Raw genomic sequence first — 15,293 nt, forward strand, 5'->3', positions numbered from 1 at the left:
ATACCCCCACTCCATAAATGAATTTACAAGAGAAAAAACATCAGGACTTAAGAATCAAAGTATTTTTAAATTGTCGTCATAGTTATAGTGGGAGGGAAATGGCAGCTAATTTGCAAACAGTAAATTTGCACACACAACAATGCAATAATAACAAGATGATCTGGTCTTTAAAGTGATGTTGAGGATTGTGTATTTGCCATTTTCACCAGGGAAAACTTACCAACTCTATTAAAAAAGTTAACTTCAGCAACGATTTAAATAAACAACAATCAAGCACCTTAGGGATACATTTACTGCTCACCGCTTTCAGTTCTTCTTCAGCTTTCCGGTCTATCGCTTGAGTGTTAAATTTTCTCCAGTTCTGAACCGCAGCTTCAAGTGGCTGGGATGGGACCTCAGCATCATCAAAATTCACAAATATAGCATTGTGCGGACGGCGGGCTCGGCCCAGACCGATCAAGTTCTCGTTGGACAGTTTTGGAGGGTGATAACCTTCCCTAGAAAAGAGAGGAAGAGGAAAGTGAATTGCTGCCAACTGGTTTTGCTCACTACATCATACCATCTAAACGTGGCACTGTTCTGCCAATAACAAATAAATGCCACAGAATCTAAAAATGAGATGCCAGATTCAAAATGCAAATAGGATGGATACATGGCCAGTGTTAGGAAAAGCAACTGCTATAATTTTTACACTTTGCAAATAAATGTATATTTATTAATAAAATGTAAAGCAGCTCTCAATGTAATTAAACATTTTTTAATCCAGCATGTCACAAAGCATCATGTAACCATGGAATTTATTTTCTTAAGAAACTGCTATAACATAAGGAAAATTCAGCAACCAAACTGCTCACTGGGATGTGCTGATCCATAGGAATCTATAGGAGGATAAGGATATGGCTTTAAAAACTAAGACAAAATATATCAATACAATAGATTTTGAGCAAAATCAGTTAAAGTAATATAAGAGATGCAACAATTTTATTTTTGGGATTGAAAATTATCAATGATTGGTAAGAATTAAACAGGTTGGAGCTCTTTGCTACAAAAAAATGAATTAAGATGAACAGATTAACAGAATAGACAGAATGGTCATATTTCTGTGATGGGAGGAATCAAAAGTAAGGGCCTTCATACAAAAAGGAAAGGCAGCCAAAAAGCTACTGATAAGTTTCCCAAATGGCAAATCAGCTTAACATCTGCCATTTTGAGAAAGTATCAGTGGCTATTCTTAAAGAGGTTTTAGCAGAGCACTTAAAAAATTCAAGGTGAGCAGTTGTATTTGATCAATGTATTGAAGTCCTTCGTAGAAGTTATGTGCCATGGATAAAGATAAAGTGGTGGAAGTACGAGACTTAGATTTCCAGAGAACAATTTTTATGATTATTGCAGGAAATAAAAGCTTCTGGAGGTAACATTTTCCTGTGAAAAGTTTAGCCAGCCTATAGGAAACATGGAGTAGACATAAATGGGACTTCTGTCTGTGATTATGTTCCACTTTGTTTTAGTATGCGAGACCAATCGGCATCGGGGGGTGCCAAAATTTTACAACTTATTACAATTACTTGGACGAAATCACCTGAGGTTTGGTAACTAAATTTTACATGAAATGCAAAAGAAATTAAGTTGTGAAGAGGATATGTGATGGCCACATAGAAGCATAAACAGCTTAAGTCAGTGGGCAAAAAACATTGTGAAATTATCCATTTTGACCGGAAAATGAAAAGGGATCATATTATCAAGATAATGAGAGACTGCAGATGCTGAGGAGTTTGGGTGTCCTTGCACATAATTCACAGAAGTCTAGTATAAAGAACAGCAGGTCAAGTCAATAGAATGTTATTGCTTATTACTGAATACAAAAGTAGAGACGGTTATTCTTCATTTACGTTGGACATTGGGGAGACCACATCTTATATATTATATTATGTATAGTATTGGTTTCCCTTTTAGAAGTGTATTAATGGATTAAGCAGTTTAGAGAATGATTACTAGACTAATATCAAGAATGCAGGGGCAGGGATATGAGCAAAAGCTAAACTGACTAGGCTCAATTCTGAACACGTCTTGAAGAGTGAGAGAGGACATCACTGAACGATGCAAGATTCTTAGAGGTCTTGACAAAGTGGTAGTGCAGGGGATATTCCCCTTCAAGACTCAAGTGTGTTTAATTTCATTTCCAGTAAATGAGTGGGTCAGTGGGTGAAGGTACTGATCAGCCTTACTGCTTAGGGAAAGTAACAGTTTGAATCTGATGGTCCTGGTCTGGATACTATGTACCCTTCTCCCTGATGGGAGTGGGACAAACAATTCATGATGTTACTAGCCCTTTCTCTATATACATTGCCTATTAAAAGTACTCACCCACCCTTGGAAGTTCTCATTTTTTATTGTTTTACATTGAATCACAGTGGATTTAATTTGGCTTTTTAAAATATTGATCAACAGAAAAAGACTCTTTCATGTCAAATTGAAAACCAAGTGATCTAAATTAATTACAAAAATAAAACACAAAATAATTGATGCATAAGTATTCGCCCCCTTTAATATGACACACCAAATCATCACTGTGCAGCCAATTGATTTTAGAAGTCACACATTCAGTTAAATGGAGATCACCTGTGTGCAGTCAAGGTGTTTCAATTGATTGTAGTAAAAATACACCTGTATCTGCAAGGTCCAACTACTGGTGAGTCAGTATCCTGGCAAAAATTATACCATAAAGACAAAAGAACACTCTAAGTAACTCTGCGAAAAGGTTATTGAAAAACACAAGTCTGGAGATCGATACAAGAAAATTTCCAAGTCACTGAGTATCCCTTGGAGTGCAGTTAAATCAACCATCAAGAAATAGAAAGAAAATGGCACAGCTGTAAATCTGCCTAGGACAGACTGTCCTCAAAAACTGAGTGACCGTGTAGGAAGGGGACTAGTGAGGGAGGCCGCCAAGAGACCTACGACATCTCTGGAGGAGTTACAAGCTTCAGTGGCTGAGATGGGAGAGACTGCACATACAACAACTGTTGCCTGGCTGCTTCACCAGTCACAGCTCAATGGGATAGTGGCAAAGAGAAAGCCACTGTTGGGAAAAAAACATGACAGGAAATTTTGGCTAGAGTTTGCCACAAGGCATGTAGAAGAGACTCTGTAGTCAGTGGGGGGAAGGTTCTGTGGTCTAATTAAACCAAAATTGAGCTTTTTGGACATTGGAATAAACGCTATGTTTGGTGTAAGCCAAATACCACATATCATCAAAAACATATCATTCCTACTGTGAAGCATGGTGGTAGATGCATCATGCTGTGGGGATGCTTCACTGCAGCAGGTCCTGGAAGGGTAAAATGTATGCAGCAAAATACAGGGAAATCCTGGAGGAAAACCTGATACAGTCTGCAAGAGAACTGCGACTTGGGATACTTGTTTTCCAGCAAGACAATGATCCCAGGCATAAAGCCAAAACAACACAACACAGGAATGGCTTAAAAACAACAAATTTAATGTCCTGGTGTGGACAAGTCAGAGTCCAGACCTCAATCCAGTTCAGAATTTGTGGCTGGACTTAAAGTGCTGTTCAGTCATGATCCCCATGCAATCTGACAGAGCTTGAGCATTTTTATGGGGGGAAAATTGCAGTGTCTAGATGTGCAAAGCTAATAGAGACCTAGCCACACAGATTCAAAGCTGTAATTGCTGTCAAAGGTACATCTACAAAACACTGACTTGAAGAGGGTCAGTAATTATGCAATTATTACTGTGTTTAATAATTGTGATAAATTTAGACCAATTTGTAGAAATTAGAAATTTGTTTTCACTTTGACATGGAAGAGTCTTTTCTGTTGATCAATGTCAAAAAAGCTAAATTAAATCCACTGCGATTTAGTGTTGTAGAACAATAAAACATGATAACTTCGGGGGGGGGGGTGAATACTTTTTATAGGCACCGTATGTCCTTGATGGCATATAGGCTAGTGCGGTTGGTGTGTTGGGCAGTTTTGACTACCCATTGTAGAGCTTTCTTGTTTGCTGCAGTGCTGTTTCTATGCCATGCAGTGACGCAGCATGTCAGGATGCTCTCCACTGCACATCTGTAGAATGAGGAGAGTATATGTGTGCACAGTCCAGCTTTCTTCAGCCTCCTCAGAAAGCAGAGGCATTGGTGAGCTTTCCTGATTGTGTAGAATGTGTCCTGGGACCATAGGAGTTTGTGCAAGATGTGCACTCCCAGCAGTTTGGAACTACTTACAGTTTCCACTGCTGTGCCGCTGAGGAATGTGAGTGGTGAAAGTTTTCCTTAAGTCGATAATCATCTTTTGTCTTGTTGACATTGAAGAGACCATCTTCCTCTCTGTAGGCTATCTAATTGTCGTTGGTGTTAATGAGTTAAGTTCCCAATACTGGTAATCTATACTGATGCTTGGCCTGAAATATTGACTTGTCATTCCTCTCCATTGATGCTACCTGACCTGCAGAGTTCCTCCAAAGTTTTGCGTCTGTTACTCCGGATTTTCATCATCTACAGCATCCACTGTTCCCTCTAAGCTGCCCGGGTGTGCAGCCATGCATCAACTGAAATGCTCCCACGCACACAGCCTTTGTTGCTGCGCAGCTGGGATTTCCTTTTATATACTAAGAAAGTGTTTCCTCAAAAGTATCACAGAAATACAGTGATATCAAACTTTTTGTTTCTGAGAAAGTTAAGACTGGTTCAATTAAGACATTCACTGATATGTTGAATGCCATGCTTAGAAATGCAGAATTTGAAGAACTGTGTATTCTTGTTGCCATCATTGAGTATTTCAAGCTTCTAGCGCTGACTGCGAACATGGATTTAGTCTTGTGAACCGAGTCAAATCCAAATTCAGAAACAGATTAGAAGTGGAACACTTGGATGACCTAATGAGGATTATCTTTCATCTGGATGCAAAATTAATCTGGACAATGGATTTCTAATAAAGATCGACTAGAAAAAGTTCATGAAAAGTTCTTTTTTGTACTGTATTTAATTATACTGTTCAATTAATAGTCAAAAGTACATAATTTTCAATTTTCTTTTTAAATATTCATAGTATGAAGATTATATTAATAAATTTTAAAGTGCTGTGCTGTTTTCAGACCATGTTTTTCTTTAAATTCCTTCTCAGAGTAATGGTTGATCTGCGCAGCTGTGTAGTTTTTTTTTAAGAAAAGGTAACGTTGCCAGAATCTCTTGTGTTTATTATCTATACTGACCTGTGTTGGACTTCTGGTCGGTAGAAATAATCCACAGGATTATCTACACGGGAAAATATTGGAGGAGGAATGTAGAGTGGCAACTCCTGGTCAAAAAACTCTTTGTGTTCAGGCTTGCGAAGGATGACTTTGTCATACATGGACATCTGTGAGCCTCCTGTCGTGTTGTGCAAGGCAAGAAACTGGAAATCAGACATACCTGTAACACATAATCAGAAAACCCTTCAAGCAATGATTAGTGAAACAAACTGCGGGGGGGGGGGGGTTTACTTTGTGTCGTGTTAATGTGTATCAATTGACAGAGGAAGCAAGAGCTGGGTGATAGAAAATAATCCATTACTTTGAGGTGTCCAGCATTGGTATAGATCAGGCTCATATGTAATAATCTCAAAGTGAAAATAAGGAAGAGTTGTGCTTAAAATCTTGTAAATTATCAGTTAGATCACAGTTGCATTCAGTTCAGGGTCCTACATTTTTAAAGTGTAACAAGAGTTTAGTAGTAAGAAATGTTTGACCATCCTTCTTGCAACAGAGAAGGATGAGGAGATACTTAAAAGAAGTGCTTAAACCCTGACATTTGTAGGCAAGAGCAAATTTAAAAAATGGTTTCAGCTGGCAGGACAGTCAGTTAACAGAGAACTCAGACAATTAAATTAATAGCAAAATAACTAGAGAAGAGGAGGGAATTATTTTAACCTGGTAGGCCAAGATTCAGCAGATTCAACAGGCGCACAGGAAATTGAATAAATATTTAAAAAGGAAACCATCTGCAGGCCTATAGGATAACAACAGGAGGTAGTGGGGCTATTATTTGGTTAACTTTTTTTTAAGAACTGACATAGACTAAATAGCTATAACAATATTCTAATCAAGAGAAAATCTGCAGATGCTGGTAATCCAAGCAACACACACAAAATGCTGGAGGAACTCAGCAGGCCAGGCAGCATCCATGGGAAAAAATGTACAGTTGAGACCCTTCGGCAGAACTGCTGAATGCAAATTTCACCACAGATTAATAAGAGAATGTTGCCTCCTTGAGGCCGCCCAGGAAATTCAAGTGTAGCATTTTCTTATGGGGACTGGGGAAAAAAGTATTCTGCAGTTTACTTATTTTATTTAGAGATACAGTGTAGATAGGCCCTTCTGGCCCTTTCGGCTGCACTGCCCAGCAACCCGATTTGACATGAGCCTAATCACAGAACAATTTACAATGACCAATTAACCAATAGTGCAGCTTTGGACTGTGGGAAAAGCCAAAGGACCCAGAGAAAACCCACACATTCCACAAGAGGACAGACACAGTCCTTACAGATGATGTCGGAATTGAACCCCAACACCCTAAGTTGTAAGAGTGTCGCGCTAACTGCTACGTTACTGTGGTGCTCAGTTAATTCAAGACAGAGGGGCACTTTGAGAACTACATCCAAAGGAAGCAATGGATAAAACCAAAGGATTGTCACTTGTTAACATTGAAGAATCCCAGCAGAACTGCAACCATTCAGGTATTTGTATAGTTACTCTTGCAGTGCATGAAATGTGACAGACCCTTTGCACAAGCACCCACAAACAACATTATGGGGATTGGCTAAAAATGTTAGAGACACATTATGGTCAAACCAATGATCTTTCCTCAAAATGGTGCCACAGAATCACACATTTAAATCTAGCGCAAGCTTTTCCTTCTCTTCCCTCCACCTGCAAATGTCCCTTAGTCAGCAAAGATTGTGACACATCATCACAGATTCTTCCCCCCTCTTCCCTGTTCTCCCAAACAAACTCCTGCATATTATGGGCAATGCCAGATGAAAATTTGTCATGAACTGAATTTACAGTTTTTATTTTCTCATTTATTCTGAAGACAACTATCTGAATCATATACAATCCAATAATGCATTACCCTGAAATTTATAAGTGGTCCCAATAATTCCAAGAATTTCCATTTCATATTTAACCTCTTCGCTCTCTCCTTCCTTTGAAGTTTCTTTTGCAGTAATTTTTCTCCTTCTCCTTTTGACCCTAAGTAGCATACTGGTTGAAGGGAAGCGGTTACCACACACAGGGTGGCAGTAAGGATCCTTTGGACGGAAGTGCAGTTCAAGCCTCCTGCATGGATCAGCATAAGCCTATTCCAAAATAAATAGATTTTCAAGGATTATTATCATAAACATTGGTTATACTTGTATAGCACATTTAGTGGATAAACAATTTCAGAATCAGAGAAGTTTAGTATGAAGGATGCTATACTCAATGTCTAACAAACACCACACAACCTACGAACACGTGTTAAGTCGTGATAAAATCCCCTGGTAAGTATTGGATGATATCCTGGGGAAAGCTGGGAAGATGCCTGTCAATAAGTCTCTGACCTTATGGGTTGTCAGCACCAAGCAAGGTCAAGAAGGAAAGTTCTGATTTATAAACAACCCTTTCTGACTTTAGACCACTTCAGAGCACTTTACAGCTAATCATATATTTTAAGTGCAGGATATCAGGCCTCTAATAGAACAACTTACATTTAATAATGACCAAATTATTTTAGTAATGTGTGTGTCAAGTGACTAATACACTTGTTTGAAGTAATGTCGTACTCTTCCTCCAGTATTTTTCCCGTGTGGATAACCCTATGGATTATTTCTACCTACTAGAAATCCAGCCCAGGTTAGAATAAATGTTAAATACAAGACGTTCTACAGATGCTGGAGGAGCTGCTGAGTTTTTGCGTGTTATAGTGCATTCCTCCACGCGGTGGGACATTTCAGGGCCTCCTTGATGTGATGGATAGGCTAGCTTTGGTAAATTCACCTGAAGGACAGGCTTGAAAGTACACTTCCCAATTCCCTGAATAGTTAGCCTCTATGTGTGAGATTTGAACGGACATAACCTAAACAGGACAATCCCCATCGAGCCTGACTGGCAACGTAATCTTGTCACTAATCTGACGGAGGATAAACAGTTGTAAGGTCGGGGGCGGAGGTAATGGAGAGACGACTAGAGGTTAGCGGCAGCTCACTAACTCACCCGGGAGACCCCCTCCTCCCCGCCCAGGGTCTCCAGCATCTTCAGCGGGTCGCGGACCAACCCAGGGTACTCGGCGCAAACCAGTCGCTTCTCGGCGTCAAAGTTGACCTTGACCGCCGTGGTCTGTGCACCCACAAATCTTGCAGAGCCCTGACCAGACTTAGACTCCGTAGCCAGTTCGGATTCCATCCCCACCGCCCGCACACCCGCCGCCATCGCAGCCTCTCGTCCTACAGCTAACTACGTCCGGCATACAAGCAGGAACTAATAATCATGCTATTGGTTCCGCTTCACATCAGAATCATACCTACGAAATACTGCAATCTAATTATTAAATATCATGTGTTCAAGCTGTATCCCCCATAAAATTTTGAATCGGCAAATATAAAATTTTATACGTGTGGGTGTGTATGTATGTATGTGTATAAATATATATCCTGAGGAAGGGTCTCAGTCCAAAACGTCGACTATATTCTTTTCCTAAATGCTCCTCCAGCATTTTGTGTTGCATATATAGCATACATACAATATGCATTGGTTTTGTAATGCATGATATACCTGAAAACGTTAACAAAGGAGACATGCCACATTGATATGAAGAGGGATCTTATTGTTTTGGTGCTGATTCATGACGAGAACAGTAATCATTGTAGGTGAAGCAAGTAATTAGGTAATACCTTATTGCAAGGAGACTGGACTAGTTGAGCAAGACTTGTTTGGACAAGTCTTTGGTGCAAAAAGTGCCCATTCACTATTTCATGCTGAAGCACTAGCATTCATTTCTGAAGGATACAAATTCTTCTGAGATAGTCTAATAACTTTATGCTGTCTGATATCGCAATCAAAAGCTATCTTGAGGCCACTGGCTTGTACTCAATATTTAGAAGTGAAAATACACAATTGAATGTATTGGTTCACCAGGAATCTAAGATTGAGTGTGATTTGTCATAACAGACCACTTAGATGAACTGATAAATTTCATTACAGAGAATAAAAGCATTGGAATTACTTGAGCTGCACAATTGTTGAATAAAAACAATTTTCCCGCTATAGAAAGAGAAACAAGATCAAGGATCAGTTAAAGTGTATCTGTAGATCAGAAGATACAAATAAAAGTTGAAGGGCTTTTCCCTGATTCTGCATCTTGTTCTTTCCATTATAACTTTGATTTATTGTTTCTGTAGGACAGCCATAGCTTATACATTACATTATGTTTTACAGGCTTCCTTTATTTTCAATATGATTTTATTTAACAATAGTTGCTGCAGTTGATGCTGCATTAAGGCTTATATTTGCAGAGAAGATAGTGATATTTCTGTCAACATGAAGTAACCATGAGTCAGGAGATAAACTTACTGCAGCAGAATTGCAAGTATGGAGGGTAGCCCTTTATTAAATCACTGCGCAATATTGTCAACTCGACTGTGAATCCCAAAAAATACTGTCTCTGAGCAGTCAAACCAAACCTTTGCCCCCACCTCCAAAGAGACATGAATCTGGCAAGATACCGTGAACAAAACCAACTACACTTCAAATGGCAAGTCAAGGTCTCTAGCTTAGATTCACAACAAGCAGTTCTGTTCCCAGCCTCTGGCTTGATTTCAAGTGGTGAGCAATTTCAAGATTCTAAATCATTGCAGTATGGGAAACAGCAACTGCAGCACTAGAATAAATGGTGGAGGGGGCGGTTAAAAATAAAATCACAGCAATATTTCATTATTTAAAGTACACAGTCTGATAGGTCTTGCGGGGAGTTGGTCCAGCCTTTCCTTTGAACACCGCAAGATGGTTAGTCTGCTTGTACGATGGATGTTTAAGGTCACACTTTCCATCCCAACTGAAGAGGAGCAGTCCGATTGGGTCAGCAGCAAGCATTTGAAAGGGAGGGAGTATAAAAGATTCCAATCAGATGTTCCATCATAACTGGGTGGCCATCGTATACAGACATATGTACAACATAATGTAGTGCAAAACATTAAAGACAACATTTGTTCACAGTTACACAGGAATTTGATGCCTTTTTCCTCTTAAATATATAAACATTCCATTGAAGGGAGAACATGTGCCCTTTACTGGATTGTACCTTGTTTTAAACTTATGACATGCTTACAAAGCAAAGCAGGCACTAACTGCTCAGAATAATACTGACTAAGTTTCTTTCCATTCCACCTATTTTCTCCCACCCCTACCCCCAAACAATTAATTCTGGTCATGATGTGCTTCGTCGTAGTCCATTATGCTGAGCTGCCTGACGCTTTCAGAACTGGAAACTTGAACAGGCACCTGCAGTTTCAAGGGGCCCAAAGAACTGCCCAGCTCTATGTCACAGTCAGTTTTGAGGGAGTCCAAAAGGCTATCCATCTTCGGCCGCTCATTGTCACATTGGCTTTCACTCTTGTTCCTGAACAGCTCACGGGCACGCATCCCAAGGAAACTCTTGGAACTGGGATAGGAGCCAACCGTGACAGGTGTTGTGGGCTGCTCCAGAAAGATCATACTTGGGGCACGCTGGCTTTGGTCCATCATCTCAGTCATCATTGGAGGTGGCTCTGCTTTGCTTTCGGGATATTGATCAGATGATGTGCTGGGCGCCACTGGTGGCTTGGCTTGTTCGCCTTTGTTCTCCGCATCCATGGTCTTATCAACTGATTCAGAAATAATGTTTTCAGACCTATTTATACAAGAAAAGTACATAAGACAAGGCCATTAAACAGCAGACATGCAGCAAGACCATACTGATTGTCTACATTAGCTTATTTGTTCTCAGATCTTACCTAGCCTTGAATATACTCAATTTAACACAACCGTTTGGAGGAGGGATCATTATGAAGGAGAAAGGACTCCAAAGATTGACAAATTAAGACTTTACAATCAATCTTAAATGATTTAAAATAAATCCTGTATCTTGATAGGGCAGGGTCGTAAAATTAAACTGAATTTAATTTAAACTGCTTTCCGTTTAGGTAGGTAATTATACAGCACAGACGCTGGTTCATTCCATTTTAAATGCCACACCAATTTTGAATCAACTTCAACCCCATCAGAATTACTTTCCATTTCTGCAAGCATGTTATTAGGGATACCACAAGGTACCTGGCACCTCGGGCAAGAGGGCATTCACTTGTTCATGTGTTCACAACCATACTACATGGTGTCTCCACTTAACCTTGACACATACAATCCCAATAGGAGTTGCCAGATCAGGAAAATTGGTACACTTATTCCCCAATTTGGAGATAAAGACCAAACAATGGAAAACATATGACCCAAATCAGGTCAGTGACCCAAACACAGACAATGCCTCACCTATAATTTTCAGCCTTTTCTGTGTTTTTCCCCCCTCCCAGACTTCCTGCATACTGTTCTGGCACAATTAGTTTAAAAAAAAAACCCACAGTTGATGCAACACATGGAATTTCCAAGATAAAACATGATTGAAAGGTAAAGTAAGACTTAACTGACTCCACACCGATCTTGTATGACAATCAAATATTCAAATTATTTCACTGAATTAGAAAGCAGGATGAATGGTTGGACGTCAGAAACCAAGGTATAAAAAGCGGTGATATTTCATTACAAACACCTGAGTTTTAAAATATAAACACATCTGCACGTACAGTAGTAACAAAATGCAGAAGGCAGGCCATGACAGTGACTTTAGCTAAAGAACAGAATAATTAATGAACTATTTGGGCAAAATGAGCCTCAAGGGCGGAAGATCTGCAAATCAAAGTCGTGCATAATATTTTAATCTAAATTAAGAAACTTATTTCTGTGAAAGAATATTGTAAGACTCAAGACAATCTTACAGCGTTAGAAGAAAAGTTATAATCAGCAGAATTTAAGTTTACTTTGAGATGTACTACTACGTCAACTCAGGCCTAGGGGGCCAGCGTTGGGCATTTTGAGATGTGCTAGTTCTATTAAAAGTGAAAGTTATAGCTTTTGCCTCTGGATAGAGCTGAATAACTGTTTTTACTCAAAGGTGGAGTTTTAAATTTGTTTATTGTCCATATGTCTAAATTTGTTCTGTGAAGACCTGAAAGGTCTTTCTCAGTTCCATGATTTTTCAGTAGATAATACTTTTTTTAGACTCAAGGGGGTAAAAAATCTTGAAGCTTAGACATGACAAACTATCTCGATGCAAACTGCTGCAAGGTATCAGCTTTCCTTTACGATCTGTCTACCTCAGGGCAGGCAAGGTTTAGATGATTTCACTTGGTTAGTCAGAAACAGATAAAGAATTCTAACCATAGAAAGTGAAAAGGAGCATTTCAATTCATATGATACAACATTCATTGAGTTAACTTAAAAGAACCTACTTTTCCTCTGCAGACTGAACAGTACTTTCTGCTGCAGATATCTTCTTTGGAGGTTCTGTCCGCTCCAACTTGCTGTAAAGTTCCAATATTTCAGTCTGTAGAGTTTGTATTATCCGTTTTTGAGCTTCGTATCGGCTTTCTGCTGCTTGCAGCTCTCCACTGAAAGAAACAGACAATCAGGATTGGTCAGATACCTTCAATGCCAGCCCTCCCTACTACCCATACAATTCCCAAGGTATCATTCTAGATGGCAATAGTGAGAAGATAAACCTCAGTTGTCAACTGAAACAAAAACCCTACCATGACTGTGGACAAGGTGCTACATGAAGCTGCTTATCAAGTCAAGAGCCCATGGTATTACAGGAAAGTTACTGGCATGGTTAGAGCATTGGCTGATTGGTAGGAGGTAGCAAGTGAGAATAAAACAATCTTTTTCTGGTTGGCTGCCAGTGACTAGTGGTATTCCACAGGGGTTGGCATTGGGACTTTTTAATGCTGTATATCAATGATTTAGATGATGGAATAGATGGCTTTGTTGCCAAGTTTGCAGATGATACAAAGACTGGTGGAGGGGCAGGTAGTGTTGAGGAAACAGTTAAGTTGGAGAAGGACTTAGACAGTTTAAGAGAACGGGCAAGAGAGTGGCAAATGAAATACAGTGCTGAAAAATGCATGGGCATGCGCTTTGGTGATAGAAATAAATGTACAGATTTTTCTAAATAGGGAAAAAATCCAAATAACAGATGCAAAGGGACTTCGGAGTCCTTGTGCAGAACGCCCTAAAGGTTAACTTGCAGGTGGTGAGGAAGGCAAATGAAATGTTCACATTGATTTCAGAAGGTCTAAAATACAGGAACAGGGATGTGATGTGAGCACTGGCGAGGCCTCACTCTGAGCGCAGTTTTGGGCTCCTCATCAAAGGAAAATGCTAGCATTGGAGAGGATTCATAGAGATTCACAAGGATGATTCTGGAAATGGAAGGGTTATCATACAAGGAACATTTGATGGCTCTGGGTCTGTACGCACTGGAATTTAGAAGGATGGGGGGGGGGTGGGGGTGTCTCATCGAAACCTTTCGAATGTTGAGAGGCCTGGACAGAGTAGATGTGGAAAGGATGTTTCCCATGGTGGGGGAAGAGGGCACAGCCTCAGGATAGAAGGGCATCCATTTAAAAAAGATGCGGAGAAATTTCTTTAGCCAGAGGGTGGTAATTTTGTGGAATTTATTACTACAGGCAGCTATGGAGGCCAGGTCATTCGGTGCATTTAAGACAGAGATTGATAAGTTCTTGATTGGACATGGCATCAGAGGTTACAGGGAGAAGGCCTATGAGCAGGGCAGAGGAGGGTTTAAAGAAACAGGAATGGAGGAGTAGACAGTACGGGCCAAATAGCCTAATTCTGCTCTTACATACGACTCCCACCATACCTAGCCATATTTTTCACGTTCTCCAGGTATTTTTTTTGTTCGACTAGGAGATGCTCTTTCTTATTGAGTTGGCTCTCAAGTTCCATTATACGCCGCTGCGATGCCTCCATCCGCTGTATGTGCTGCTGGATGCGGTTTCTCATTTTCTCCTTCTCTCGAATTAAAGTTGCCTGAACCATCTCTGCCTCTGCTGCCTGAACAAAATGACAAAGGCGAGGTCGGAAGAGGTGGGGGGGGGGGGCGGTGGGGAGAGGAATGAAAAAGGATCTCAGTGAACATCAGCTAATTGTTCTCTAGATGACAGTGATAACCACCTGCTATGGATTTTAAAATTTAGACTGAGAATTGCAATTCCATAAAAGGTGTATTTTTGTAATAAAGTGTACTGATATAAACTTATCAAAATGTGATTGCACCCTCATGCCAATCAGAAGAAAAGCAGCATAGTTATCAGTAAGCTGCAACTAGAGTTCCATGTACAGATTCCATAAGAAAATCAAAACAGTGATGATGGGGATAGTCAATGCAGAAAGACCACTTGTTTGAACACATTAAAAATAATGCAATGACCAAAATAGAAATTAATTAAATCAGAAAATACTGAAGTCACTCAATAGGTCAAGCAGCATAGTACGGTTGGCATGGTAACATGGCAGTTAGCGGAATGTTTTACAGCAGCAGCGATCAGTGAATGGGTTCCAATTCCCACCGCTGTCTGTAAGGATTTTGTACTCCTGTGGGTTTCCTCTGGGTGTTCCCATTTCCTCCCACATTCTAAAGATGTACATTTTAGAGCTAGCAAGTTGTGGGCATGCTCTGTTGGCACTGGAAGCATGGCAACACTTGCAGGCTGCCCCCAGCACATATTTAGACGGCAGTGATCATTGATGCAAGTGACACATTTCAGTGTGTCGAGGTACGTGTAACAAATAAAGCTATCTTTCTTTGCAGTGAGAAATAGTTCTTGATTTACATTTGACTTTTACTAGAAAAAGTTTTATATTTAGGCAATTCTGATGAACGATCTTTCCTCTTTCCACAGAATACGCCTGAATTGGAGCACTTGCAGCATTTTTTTTTTATTTTCGCCTTCCAATATCTGGAATATCTTTTAAAATTGGCACTAGTCTTAATGTTCAGACAGTATATAATTGAAGGTAACCAAGTAAAATGCCCCATGGCACTTCATAAAAGCTTAATCTGACAAAGTCACCAAGAAATTGACAGATGAGCAAAAGTACGGGCAAAGGAGCGGGAAAGCTTTTAAAATCAGTATCATAGAAATGTACAGCAC

At 39.9% G+C, this 15,293-nt stretch overlaps 2 protein-coding genes across 6 annotated transcripts in view; both read right to left on the reverse strand.

Moving 5' to 3' along the window:
* The window catches only part of gtf3c5 (general transcription factor IIIC, polypeptide 5), a 28,117-nt gene extending 19,642 nt beyond the window's left edge, over positions 1-8,475 (reverse strand). Inside the window, exons 1-4 of the mRNA XM_072240383.1 lie at positions 8,248-8,475; positions 7,127-7,352; positions 5,230-5,428; positions 302-497 (exon numbers count right to left, since the gene is read on the reverse strand). Coding sequence (XP_072096484.1) covers positions 302-497; positions 5,230-5,428; positions 7,127-7,352; positions 8,248-8,463 — 837 coding nt within the window. The 5' untranslated portion in view covers positions 8,464-8,475. The remainder of the gene's footprint in view (positions 1-301; positions 498-5,229; positions 5,429-7,126; positions 7,353-8,247) is intronic.
* A 912-nt stretch (positions 8,476-9,387) lies between these two features.
* The window catches only part of tsc1b (TSC complex subunit 1b), a 59,255-nt gene continuing 53,349 nt past the window's right edge, over positions 9,388-15,293 (reverse strand). For 3 of the 5 annotated variants that reach the window (XM_072240389.1, XM_072240388.1, XM_072240387.1), the window contains 3 exons: positions 14,000-14,193; positions 12,570-12,728; positions 9,389-10,918 (listed from right to left, as the gene is read on the reverse strand). In XM_072240389.1, coding sequence (XP_072096490.1) covers positions 10,447-10,918; positions 12,570-12,728; positions 14,000-14,193 — 825 coding nt within the window. In that variant the 3' untranslated portion in view covers positions 9,389-10,446. Of the gene's footprint in view, positions 10,919-12,569; positions 12,729-13,999; positions 14,194-15,293 lie in introns of all 5 variants that reach the window. The other 2 variants (XM_072240385.1, XM_072240386.1) reach the window with 1 other exon arrangement.

This window comes from Mobula birostris, chromosome 22, assembly GCF_030028105.1.
Source record: "Mobula birostris isolate sMobBir1 chromosome 22, sMobBir1.hap1, whole genome shotgun sequence".
Taxonomy (NCBI): Eukaryota; Metazoa; Chordata; class Chondrichthyes; order Myliobatiformes; family Myliobatidae; genus Mobula; species Mobula birostris.